The following is a 13,179-nucleotide window of genomic DNA, read 5'->3' as shown; positions in this document are numbered from 1 at the left end:
ATAAATACATCTATTACTTTGCTTTTCTATATATTTTAATACCGTAACCAATCGTAATCCCCATTCAATCCAGAAGTATCAACAACCAGCTCATTATAAGACATCTTTTGCAGGGGCGCACTAGCAAACGAATGCGTTGTTGCCGTAACGGGACTACTAGACAACGAATGCGTTAAGCTTCTCGATAACAAACTGTCAGCAAGTTTAGTGCTCGACTTGTTTCTTTTTATACTTGGTCGACGCAGTTTTCTTACTCCAGTAGAAGAAGAAGAAGAAGAAGTTGCAGTTGCAACACTTGCAGTCTTTCGATCATCCTTCTTAATTGAAGTTGGATTCAAGTCATCACCGTCATTATTATCCTTCTTTGGCGCCGCGCTTCGTTGACGTTTTTTGATTATATCGGTCTTGAGACTAAGTGGACGTGTGACACCATGTAATTTTAAAAATAGCCCACATGCGTTGCATAGTGGTTGACCTTCTGGATTACGTCTCCAAAGTGGTGTGGTTTTTGTGTGGCAGTTTGAGCAGGAAGGACCACCACTACTGGAAGGAGATGCTCGGTCAGTTTCATTTTCATTAACATCAGGTTGGTTCTTGTTGCGTGACTGCTGTTTTGTCAGTCTTGACCTTTTTGGTTTTTTCCCATTTGCAGGTGATGGTGCTTTTACATCATCAAAGAAGGTATTGTAGTTCATTTGACTAGGTAATGTTACTTTGATATCGGAATGATTGAAGGACGACGGTTGATTCAAGAAGGATTCATTATGGTTGTTTAAACTTCGTGAAAATTGTTGATTTGTTGGGGTAACCATCGTGGATCTATTCAATATCGAATCATTATGAAGTGAATGGCTTTGGAAATTATTATGAATATCAGCATATTCTGGTAATGAAACCAAAGATTCTTGACGTAGTAAATTAGAGGGAGTTGCAGTAATTGATCTTCTTGGATTTACTGATGCTGGATGATGATGGCTGATTGAAGAAGAGGATAACTGCGTACTGGATGGAATTATCGTTGATAATGAAGATGACAACGATTCAACCGCACTGTTTGTTGATGGTGAGTGTGTAAAATCATCAAATAGTGGTTTTTCATAAGATGAAGCAAAACTATCGGGCATGGATTGGTTTATGTGGGCATCACGGAAATTATCATTTGGACCTTCAAATGCCAACGGGTCCAAGGAAAACTCAAACGAGGAAGTAGTTGGTGGTTCAAGTCCTATATTTGTCTGCGGGTTCATATTAGTGCCATGCATCTGCTCCTGATGGTCGTGGTCTTGTTGTTGTTGTTGTTGGCCCAAGAAATCAAGACCAAACTTGTCATAATGTTGTAGTTGTTGAGACAAGTTGGAAATAGGTCTACCATTCTGTTGTGTTGCTGGTATTCCTGAAAACATTGGTGAGAATTGAGCCAGGCGTTTTTTGGGAATATTGCTGATCGATGTCATCCCTCCGCCTCCTGTGGCACCATCGTTGGATCCAAACTCGTCGGACATTCGATTTCTACTTGGTGAGCCAAAGCCTTTAGCTCCCAATTCCTTTATGTGGGCAACATAGTCGAATTCATCGTCAGTAGTAGAGTGATTTGATTGGTGGTTTGATGTAGTTACTGTTGCCTTTTTATGTTCATGGTGGTGTTGCTGCTGTTGTTGTTTCAAATGAGGTGATTGCAATCCATGGTGGTGCTGATTGTTTGGATCTAAATCTGGATCTATACTGCCAAACATATCCAAATCCTCTAATTCATTGGTCCAGGTGTTATCATCATCATCATCATCACCACCCATACGTTTTGAAACTCCCGACTTGTTTTCATATCTCTCCATCTCGAGTCGTTTACGATTATAACTCGAGCTACTAGTTAGATGCATCATTCGCCAAGTTAAATTCTCCATTCTTGTATTATACGGTAACGAATCTCTAGCTTTATTGTATAGTTTCCAAAGACTTTCCACATGATCGTATTCATTAGTTAGGAGCTGAGATAGATTGATATCGTTGTTGGTGTTTCCTTCAATTATATCTTTTGGATTAAACTTGAACTTCACATGCAAGTTGGGTGTCGAGGAGTGGCTTGGTCGCTGTTTGTTGAGAAAAGGCAGGTTTGGGTGCAGCAGCAGTAGCAACAGCAGCAGCTGGGTGGAATGAAGATTGTTGTTTTCTCCACTTGCTGGACTCCTATCTGATCGAGATTGGTGAAGTTGTTGTTGGTATAGTCTACGAGCTTGAATTTGTGCCAGTAAATATGATGACGGCGACTCGTTGCTACTCATTGATGATGGTGTGATTGGCATAGGCTAAATATTAACTTTCGATGTATACCTCGGTATAGTTTGCGTTGCTTGTGAAGAAAAGAAAATCTGATGTGTATTGATGTGAGTTATTTGAGATTGATGAAATAGAAGGTTTCTTTGACGCTTGAGTCAAAAGTCGAAGAAGTAGAAGCAGAAGCAGAGGAACAGGGGGAGTGTTTTCGTAATAAGAATTTTTGGGCGTGTAAATTTTAATATTGTGTGAATTTGATTGGACTAAGATAAACAAACGATAACGATGGATAAAACAATAGAAGAGTAAAGAGTATAGAGGGATATAATATAATGTTATGAAGGGTAAAGTTTTGTGTTTTGTTTAAAACCATAAAATAATTGTTTAATCAAACTTTGCTGTCTAGTACTTTATTATTCCGCAATTAGCACATGCTCCAGGGGTTAAACATGTACTATTGTCTACATTGTATTCTGTTTTAAGACATCAGATGATCCTCGGAAACAAGGATAATACCAAGTAGATCCTTTGAGCGTCTAATATTTGTTTAAACCTCTTTGGTCTCATCTCATTGTTTTCTGATTATGTTCCTGGTATCAAACACGATTATTTACTGTTTTCACATCCTTTACCGCCGTTCTTTCTCGGTCTTTTGTAATTATTTGTATTGTTATGGTCCTCGGAGAAACTAGGAAACACGTTGGTTCTGTTACTACTGAGCTTATTGTCTTATTCTCCTTGTCTTAAACGATAACACAAATCAAATCAAACTGAAAACTAATTTTTAATTAAATTTTAATTTTTTTTTTTTTTCGCAACCGCCAACGGCTCAATTTTAATCCGCCGATGATTGTACACAGCGTTCTACTGTGTACCATAGAAGCTAGTCGACTATCAATTATCCAGATAATAAACCACTGTGTGTGGTTTTTGTTAAATTTGGAAACACGTATGACAAAGGTTTGAAAATATGCCAATAGCCCTTAAGTCTCTCGAGACAATATTATTTCCGTCAATGTCTTTTGTGTTATCATAAACAATACTCAAATTTGATTGGACGATAAGACTACCCTATAACAACTGTTATCAATCTTTGACACATATGCACGCAAAGTGTCTCAAAAATATTAAACTCGACACTGCAAAAGCGACACTCTAAAATACGTTAAAGTTGTTCTAATATATAGTAACACTACTTATACAGCCATTAGAATTGAGTACCTCCATAATGCATCTATCCAATCCATACAACTTTGACTGACCCCATCTCTTCAATTTACCACTAGTTGATGAATCTTTCTTAATACTAGGTAAATCAATCACATCTAAATCATTATCGATAAACTCTGATTCATATCGATTCAAAAACACTGGTGTCAAACTCTTAAATTGTGTAGGAAGATTGTCAAAATACATTGTTGAACTAATGTGTTGACCAAATTGACTAGATTCTATTGTCCAATTGCATCTGTTCCATTTCATAAAGCTAAGGTCTTCAGCAATGCCACCATTATGTAGTATCACCTTGTTGACAACACTATTTAGTGTATTTTGTAATGTTGATTGTTGATCTTGTAAATCATACAAGATATCAATACCAAGTTTATAATAATTGTGGAATTTGCAGTTCCTAAAATCTTTTTTAGCTTCTTCTTCTTCTAAACTGTCATCACTGAGGTAGTTGTGGATAAGCAAACGAGAATCATACTTGTTGAACTTATCATCAGGAGGTCCAAGTATATCAATGACATCTTGTTGCGTTGACTTGCCAATCTCGATAGATTGTGTACCATTGATAGTGATGACACCACGATCTAGATCAACAGCAAATACATTTCCAGTTTGAGTAGCATGGCAATTGGCTCGATACTCACTCCATGTCTTGCCTTTGAATATTGCAATTGAATTGCATATAATATCTTGTGGGCTATCCCAATTGATTAAAGTATCCAATACCAACTCACTTGATTGATCTTTCAACTTATTTCGAAGCTCCTCATTAACAATCTTGTACTTGAATGCAATTCCAGGGTATGAAAGAGTGTACGAGTTGGCAGTTCCATTAAACATTCCCGGATACGTCGGTCCAAGAATCTTGTTGTAGATGAGTTGAAACGAAGGACCAGTAGATACAAGTCTAGTTCCATTTGCATCCCCATTGGAACTATTGGACAAATTGGAATTAGCCATTTCACTTGAAGAAGATTGCACTTTTGACTGATTAGTCACATCATTGTCGCATTCATTAACCTGTTCAAATTCATTCAAACTTTGATTCTTGTACAATAGTCTCAAAGGTTTACCACAATTATTTCCATCTAGATGCAAGACTTCAATCAAACTCAACACTTGATCATTCTTATTCTGAAACGTTAGTCTAATGTCTAAATCGATAATCTGAATGAGTATTGGTGAGTCGTAGTAATTTGTTTCAGAGTACAACACTCGATATTTGTAACCGTGTTTATTTAATTCAGTAATAACTTCATATAATGTAAGTCCAAGTTTGATGCTATTGCCTATACCAATACCTGGTGATATGACTGTTTCGTAAATCATTGCGTTATGTGCAGTGTAGAGTGGGGATCAATGACGCTTGTTTGTTATCAATGGGGCGCACGCCTGGGTTTATCATTTCTCGTTTAAAAAAAGAGTCACGTGAATCAGCAAATAAATTTGTATTATAATGTCGCTACTTTCTATATAAGAATATCACCTAGGGAAATCTTGGATCGAACAGGTTCGACTGGAGCAACCAATGATGATTCATCAATTGGCTTTGAATGATATACATTCTTTACTGAATCATTTTCATCCTTGATGGAATAAAATTCTCCATTCAATGGCTTTGATAAATCAAATTGCTCACTGGAGTTGGTAGGGGTGGGCCCACCATTATGATAGCAAGACTGACAAACGACATTGGCACCTCCTTCCACTGGCCACCATATTGGTGACATATCTGTTGCACATTGTAGACAAGTCTTTCGACGTGATGTATTCTTGAAATCTCCATTAGCACTAACAGACTTGCCAAAATACAAATTCCTATGCTCGATGTAATTGAGTGCTCTTGCATGAGGTCCAGTAGACACTGGCTTGTTCAATTTCACCACGTCCTCTAGATACAATTGAACAATTGGCTTAGTTTCCGAATCCCTACTTCCAACTCTTTTCCCTAAAGTTCGAAAATTAAGAATGGTATCTTTTGATTGATCATGTTTAGGACAAACCAAAATCGACTTTAATTTACCCACTTTTTCATCAACTTTGACATTCTGTGATGACTTGACACTAGTATCCAACTTGAACCCCAATTTGTAATTGGGAGTATCTTGAGCACAAGTAGGATGATAAAAAGTTGCACTTTCGCAAAGATCACACCGTACCAATGATCCATTATATGCTTGACATATACCACATTGTAATTTACAATTGTTCAAATAAACTTTTGAGATATCATCAAGTGATAGGAAATTATGTGCCACTGAACCTTTGGATTTTTTGAAACTGGCATAATCGCTGTTGAAAATTGCACATAGCAAGTGACTCCATCTTCCATCAGATGTGGGCTTTAAGAAATCTGGTCTCACAAAAGGTGATCCAATAAAAGACAATTCGAAATTCGTTTCATGAGCTAAACATAAACAACAAGAATAAATGGCACTGTTTATAGGTCTCATGTCATTTATACAAGGTTCACATAGCCATTCTTTAACTGGTTTTAGCTTTTCCGGGATTGCATACCCAGCACAGGATGCATGCACATTGACACCACAATTTGCACAAATCAAAGTTTCTAGGAGTGCTGATTTAGTCGTATCGTGTTCTCGGCAAACACAACATTTTCTCTCATGTGGCTTAAAAGGTAATTCAATTGACGTCAAGTGAGGAGTTTGAAGCGAAGAAAGTGAAGAGTAAACATCAGCTAGTTGGACTTCTCTGTAATGGTCAATAATGGGACCAAGTGTATCCTTGGCTTCTTTTGCTGTTATCTTTTTAGGAATTCGTATCGATCTTGGAGCCAAGTAATTTGGATTGAAAAGTAGGCTCTTGGTGGAGACACCCAAGCCTTTCGATACCACCTCGTCAATCCTCGGTAAAGGCTTGGTGTCTACATTTTGAACTTTGGTTTCATTCTTTACCTTTGTGGGTTCCGGTTTAACCAGTTTTGATGTTGGGGCCGCTCCGTTAGTCGATTTGCGTTTAGGCTCGGACTTTATTTCAACGACTGGCTCCTGCTTGATATCAACACTCATGGACTTTGCATCCTTTGTATCTTGGGAAGCCATTGCATTTGACATATCAGCGTATTGTAATATGGCATTAGCATCAGTCAAAAGCTCACTTTCAACACCCTTGCGCCACCCACTAGACTTCGAAACCTTTCTTAGCACTTCTTCAGGATTCTCCCAAACAACTGCATACCTTCTCCACAACTTGGCACATCTAAAACACAACGCCACAACATTACCATGCTCGTCCAACTTGTTGGCATCATGACCAGAAACTCTAAACCATTGCACTGATGAAGTGGTATCACAATGTTTACAAATAAACTTGGATCTCTGCAGTTGAACCTTGTCATTCTCATACGATGAGTCATCATCTGGGTTTGCTAAATCATCAATAATTGTATGTTCGGGCTTTTTCAGCGTCTGTTGTTGTTGCTCTTGCTTGACAGGGTTATGCAGCTTCTTTGTCCGACCTTCGAAATTACCCCAAATCTGTCGACCATTTTTGGTCTTTTTCCAAAGGTAGTAGAAGCGAACCACTTCGTGTAATGGCTGCGTTCGAACCTTTTTTTGGACAAAGTACAACTCACTGCCAAACTCTTTAACACCAGCTTCAAATCGCTTAATTTCTTCTCTATTAAACACTGGCTCTCTGAGAATCTTCTTGTCAAGTTTCAGCACATCTGCATATGCTGCATCTACATCTCCGTTATGCTTCATATATGAGTACACTACAGCATCACAAAAATTAGGTGAGTTTGGAGAAAGGCCAAGTGATTCAGCAATTGGAGCACATCTTGCTACAAACTCGTCAAGTTTAGCAAACCCATCAGAAATGTCCCTTTCTGATGATTTCCAAAGTAGTGTACATGTCACGCCCGCTCCATCATCAACACCACGTTCAATATACCCCTTTGGTCGTGGTTGTAACCATTCAGGGTAATCTCTTGGATCAACATCACGATATTCTTTTGGAACCAATAGCTTTTTAAACTCATCTTGTTTGTCCTTCGCTTTAGACTTGTTGTTTGGTTGTTTCTTTTTTGGTGATTTCTCCTCGTCGTAGTAAACTATTGGGTGGTCGTTACATTCAGGGATGTAAACAGCTTGGTGTTTAGTGCCCACCCTAGTTGATGCACGAGGATATGGCGATTTATCATCCAAGTCAACAGCTTCTTCTAGCTTGGCATTTAATCCAAGGTATCTCATACACCACTCTTCTTTTAGTCTCCGTTCTTCAAAAGTGACACTCGCGTCATTTTCTAAAAACTCCTTTGCCATGATTTCGTATCGCGGGAGTACTGCTCTGGTATCAGTAGCTTCAACCGACTGAGCTCGACTCAAATCCTGCACCTCGGCTTCTAATGATCCCAATGCGCTCAACTCTTCTTCAAGACTCTCTTGATTTGATGATTTGTTATCATGCAGAAGCATCAATATCTTATTCTGATGGTATTCAATCTCGTGTTTCTTTGTACACACGGCACAAGACCAAGAGAACCCACGACTAGGTTTTTTCAACAATGGTGGATCCAAACAATACATGTGAAAGTATTTATTACACTCAACGCAACTAATTGAGTCAGCACCATCACACCACAACCCACAAATGTCACAGTTGCATGTATTAGCCTTGAATGAGTTTACTAGTGACTTTGTTCTATGCGTTTCACAAAAGATGTATTGGAAACGCTTGTTTAATGCAATGAGAAAGTTCTTTGACTTGCTATCTTCCACTTGCGCATACTGTAGTAGATTCTTTGTCAGCAACACATCATAGGACCTAATCATGTACCGATCGTATAATCGATCAAAGTAGAAACAATTTGGCTTCTGCACATAGGCTTCTATTGCTGAAATGTTACCTGTAGGAGTTTGTGACTTTGATTGATGTCTTCTGTTGTTTGGACTCTGTACACCAATGCCATTATAGTCGTCTTCTATATCCTGTTTCAATTGAACATCGACAACCCCACGAAAGCTAACCAATGGGCAAGTATCAGAATCCATCGTAGCGTACAACAACCGAGAATCTGAAGAAGATTTCGAGACATCTCTTGGTCTAAAAAACCATTGCACAAGGAATTGATAGCCTTTTGAAGGTACTATCAAGTCACCCTCGGAGTTCGGCACCCAATCAGCGTCATTGTATTTTTGATGGATATTGTTGGTGAAGCCTCGTATCCGGCCGATGTAGTATGGTTCACCTGGTGGCTCACTAATCATGTAGATGCATTGGCCTTTAGTGAGTGAAAATGGCTTATTGTTTTTGCCTCTCTTGGAAGGTAGATTTTGATGAGGACAATATAATGTCTGTGCTTTCAAATCAATGTATGAGTCGGTTAGGTCCAACTTGTTTGAAAAGTAGTCATCTGGTTTTGGTGGAGGCTGCCAATTGTACGAAATTAGTGATGTAGGGCTATCGCTATGTGACTTTACTGGTGAGTTCTCCAGCAGCTTCTTTGGTGACGGATTCGTCTTCTTTCTTTTATTACTTGAGCCTGATCGAGACGTTGAACTCGAGCTTGAAGTGGTCGAAGTTACCGATGATGTGGACAGATCATAATCTAGCTGTTGTTCTAACGAGTAGTTGTAGGTCTTATTGATGGCAGCTTTCCTCTTTGGTCGGCTAGTAGTTTGGGACATATCTGAAAACCCTTCCTGAGTTACGATGGAGGTGTTTTCAAGCTGTCTATAGTAGCTGATGTCAAGATGGAGTTACGCAAATATTAAACGAGTGTTTCTTCTTCACGCCTATTAGTTGATAATGGGTAATTGTCGATATTCCGAAATAAGTGGTGTGAAAAATCACTCAAAAAAATTTTTGATATTCTTTTGATACAACAACCAGAAGACACTGAAACTTTTCAAGAAACTCGTGGATGTTGGAGAGTAAGAGAGTTAGAGTAGGGGGGGCCTAGTTGTTCAAGCTACAGACAGTAAATTTGTGGTTTCTTGGTTATTTTACTTGAGAGGTGTCCAAAGGTGGAAAGAAGTCCAGTTTTAGAGCCTCAGGTCATCTTGTTGCCCCCTTGACAGAGTCAATAGCTGCCACTTATACCAGAGTCCAATCAAGAGCCCTTACGTCGTCAAGGTATAAGCCTCCGCCATATTTGAAATGTGATATTCAGAGAACCGAGAAAAATGTAATGACAAAAAAGAAAAAGAAAAAGAAAAAGAAAAAAAAAAACCAGTAAATGTTCAAAACAATCAGAACACGAAGTTCAACTGACCCAATTGCAGCATAATCCCATGATTCAACTTGAGGAGCGAGATATTCCCGTTATTCCCGGGGATAGACTTGGAGATGAAGAAGCACAGGAATTACGTCTAATGGTGGCAGAACTATTAGGAAGACGAAGCACGTCATTCCCAGGGTCGCAGCCAGTATCATTTGAAAGGAGACATTTAGAAGAGACGCTTATGCAGAGAGACTACTTTGTGTGTGAAAAATCGGATGGACTAAGGTGCCTTTTATTCATAGTCAATGATGCAGAGAAGGGAGAAGGTGTGTTTTTAATCACGCGGTCTAATGATTACTACTATATCCCCAATATCCATTTCCCACTCACCCTCACAGAAACACCAGACAAGATGACGTATCATCATGGTACGCTTTTGGATGGCGAATTGGTTTTGGAAAATAAAAATGTTAGTGAGCCTGTTCTTCGATATTGTATATTCGATGCATTGGCTGTCAATGGGAAATGTATAATCGATAGGCAGTTACCAAAACGATTGGGATATATAACTGAGAATGTGATGAAACCATTTGATCGTTTCAAGAGGTTACATCCTGAAGTCATCAACTCACCGGATTTCCCATTTAAAGTTGGGTTTAAATCTATGTTGACTTCGTATCACGCAGATGATGTTTTGAGTAAGATGGACCAGTTGTTTCATTCATCTGATGGATTGATTTACACTTGCGCTGAAACTCCATATGTTTTTGGAACTGACCTGACATTGCTAAAATGGAAACCGGCGGAAGAAAATACCGTTGATTTTCAACTTGAGTTTGTATTCAATCAGTTTCAAGATCCGGATATGGATGAAAGAGATCCATCATCAACATACACCGATTATGACTCGAAACCGGACTTGATAAAATTACGAGTGTGGCAAGGATCGAATGTGCATACAGATTTTACACAACTAGATTTATCTGATGATGATTGGGAACGTTTAAAAGCCTTGAATGAGCCACTACAGGGTCGTATCGCCGAATGTCGACAATCATTAGCCAAAAAGGGTTACTGGGAAATGTTACGTTTCAGAAACGACAAGAGCAACGGAAATCATATAAGTGTCGTTGAGAAAATCTTGCTAAGTATTAAAGACGGTGTAAAAGAGAAAGAAGTTATTGACAGTTGTAAGAAAATTGCCCTGGCATGGAAACAACGAGAGCAGGATCGTAAACGGAGACATTCAAATGGAGGAACATCATCATCACACCACCATACTCAGCACCATTACTCGTCACATGATGAACCACCTGCGAAACGAGTAAGGCGTGATTCGGCAGAGCAGCAACCACTACATCCACAGCCACCACAGCCACAATCACAGCCACAAAATCAACTAGATGATATCCCAACCTACGAAGACAGTGATGAAGAGTAGTATTTTGTATTAGCTTTTGTATTATATTAGAATAAAGTGTGTAATTATTGTTCTTCTTTGGTTTCCTCCTCCTCTTCCTGTTCTTTATCAGCTTTGATATTCCACTGACAGCTAATATCCCATCTTGACCCTTTCGCATTTATACTAACGTATTTGACAAATTTCAAAATCGAAGAGTCTCGTGCCATTAAGGTCAACGAATTCCACTTACATTGACTGGTGTAAAGCACGCTATCCTCTTCATTATCCTTACTCGAACGATAAATAGCGGGATCGTCTTCCTCATCCCCATCGGGCGTAGTTTGGGCCATGCATAACTCGTATCCACCAAATTCTCCTGATTCCCAGCTACTAGGCTTTGAGCCAGTTGCTGCAGTGGGCGTGAGGTTTAATGTAGCCTCTAGTAGCACATCCTCTTCATAATCGTTCCCATCTGCATCAACATCTGTAGTAGTTGCCAAGATGAAATCTTGTCCTGGTCTAAACCTACGCGCCAAAATTTGTTCACTGGCGGGGATTAAGCCAGTTATGAATTTAAGCCATTTTTTGAAGGCAACTGATTTCAAAAATTCACATATTTCGACAAGTTTGGAGTCTGCTGGATTGAGGTTACTTGATTTCTGAAGTAGAGTGAAGTTTGGTTGTTCTTGTGGACCCACTTCGTTAATAAACTTGATTTCGTCTTTGGTTAAACCATGGTGGGAAGTTCCGTCAATATACATAAACCGTTGTTTATGTGGAGGTACGGCAATTTTCCATGGGTGTGACACTTCTAAGGAGTTTTTTGGTGTCTCGGTGTTAATTTCAACATCTCTAAGCAACTCTTTTAAGATGGAAGCATAATCTTCATTGAAAAAGTCCTTCAACTCCACAAGTGACTCGTTGCCAAAGAATTCACACAATTGTTTTATATGTGTAAGGTTGAGGTAGGTTGGGTTTATGAATGATTTCAAATATTCAATTTCTCGTTCAGTGAGTTGCTCGCATGATTCAATAGTCTTTAACTCGAGAAGATTAATCTCATTTCTGATGCTTTTTGGAAAATCAAACTCTTGTAATTCTTTACTTTGAAGTTGCTGCAAGGTGGACAATGCTTCCGTCTTTTCTTGTTCCCCTTCAACAAATCCATCTTCTCCTGGTTGAGGGATATGGAACCATCCTTGAATTGACAATCTATGTTTTTCCTCCCTGACTTCTTCGACATCATGGAAACTTAAACCTGGTTGGACTGTGAAGAATGCAATTTGATTAAATTGAGGCACTAACTTGCACTCGAAATCAGTATGTGGAACATTTGGAACAACCGAAGGGAATAATCTCAAAGCACCACCATATTGAGCTTTCCAAACTTTATCGGGATCTGGCAAATACAAGATAAAACTGACCCTTCTACTTCCAATAACGTCATCATGGGTGAGCAAATGACATCCTTTTGTGTATGTATTAACAGACATATCTGTCTTGACTCCACTCAACTTGCCACATCCGGTAATTTTGGAAACCACATCTCTAAACTCTTGAGAGTAAATTGCAGCTCTTAGTTTATATAACGAAGGTAATCTTGATAAATCATTCCAATCCAATCCTGACAAATTTGCAAGATCTCCCAGCTGATAAACTTTGTAAATGTCAGTTTCCTTCTTTGTGAATGCTATTTCAGACAACACTTCTTTCCTTACTTGACGTAATAAAGTATCGTCCATAAGGTTCTTAATTGTACCCCATTTGTATGGCGAGCTTTCTTTTACTTGTTTTTGTATTTCATTTTGGAACTCGGACTTCCAGATTTGACCATTGAAAAATTGTTCAATATCTTCTTTGGTGAAGTTGGTATTTAGTTTCTTAGGAGACGACTCGTCCAGTGCGGTTGTCTCTTGTGATCTCTTTGAAGGTGTCATTACAGTCGGATAATGAAAGAATTCAGTGGAAACGAAGGTGAAAAATTTTATGCAGTTAAATCATCTGATATTCGGGCGCCTTTTAAACGGAACATCGCGCAGGTATTGCGCTACCGCGTGTCTACTTTAATGTCGCGGTAGGGCCACTTGCG

General features: G+C 38.9%; 5 protein-coding genes across 5 annotated transcripts; 1 reads left to right on the top strand and 4 right to left on the bottom strand. All coding sequences in view use genetic code 12, as the record gives it.

The window, feature by feature from the left end:
* Window positions 1-35: 35 nt before the first annotated feature.
* GAT1 (Gat1p) lies at window positions 36-2,300 on the bottom strand (the record flags this gene model as incomplete). The annotated part of the gene is made up of 1 exon (XM_067690759.1): window positions 36-2,300. One exon carries the CDS (start codon window positions 2,298-2,300, stop codon window positions 36-38), a length of 2,265 nt encoding a protein of 754 aa, XP_067549193.1.
* Window positions 2,301-3,447: 1,147 nt separating this feature from the next.
* Window positions 3,448-4,830, bottom strand: I9W82_001956 (uncharacterized protein; the record flags this gene model as incomplete). The annotated part of the gene is made up of 1 exon (XM_067690758.1): window positions 3,448-4,830. One exon carries the CDS (start codon window positions 4,828-4,830, stop codon window positions 3,448-3,450), a length of 1,383 nt encoding a protein of 460 aa, XP_067549192.1.
* A 140-nt stretch (window positions 4,831-4,970) lies between these two features.
* I9W82_001955 (DNA-binding E3 ubiquitin-protein ligase) lies at window positions 4,971-9,152 on the bottom strand (the record flags this gene model as incomplete). Its single annotated transcript, XM_067690757.1, has 1 exon — window positions 4,971-9,152. The coding sequence occupies one exon, from the start codon at window positions 9,150-9,152 to the stop codon at window positions 4,971-4,973; it is 4,182 nt and encodes a 1,393-aa protein (XP_067549191.1).
* Window positions 9,153-9,758: 606 nt separating this feature from the next.
* On the top strand, window positions 9,759-11,129 carry CGT1 (mRNA guanylyltransferase; the record flags this gene model as incomplete). The annotated part of the gene is made up of 1 exon (XM_067690756.1): window positions 9,759-11,129. The coding sequence occupies one exon, from the start codon at window positions 9,759-9,761 to the stop codon at window positions 11,127-11,129; it is 1,371 nt and encodes a 456-aa protein (XP_067549190.1).
* A 44-nt stretch (window positions 11,130-11,173) lies between these two features.
* Window positions 11,174-13,027, bottom strand: OFD1 (oxidative DNA demethylase; the record flags this gene model as incomplete). The annotated part of the gene is made up of 1 exon (XM_067690755.1): window positions 11,174-13,027. One exon carries the CDS (start codon window positions 13,025-13,027, stop codon window positions 11,174-11,176), a length of 1,854 nt encoding a protein of 617 aa, XP_067549189.1.
* Between the last annotated feature and the right edge of the window lie 152 nt (window positions 13,028-13,179).

This window comes from Candida metapsilosis, assembly GCF_017655625.1.
Source record: "Candida metapsilosis strain BP57 chromosome Unknown scaffold2, whole genome shotgun sequence".
NCBI classification, from domain to species: domain Eukaryota; kingdom Fungi; phylum Ascomycota; class Pichiomycetes; order Serinales; family Debaryomycetaceae; genus Lodderomyces; species Lodderomyces metapsilosis.
This window is presented reverse-complemented; position numbering and strand designations above follow the sequence as displayed.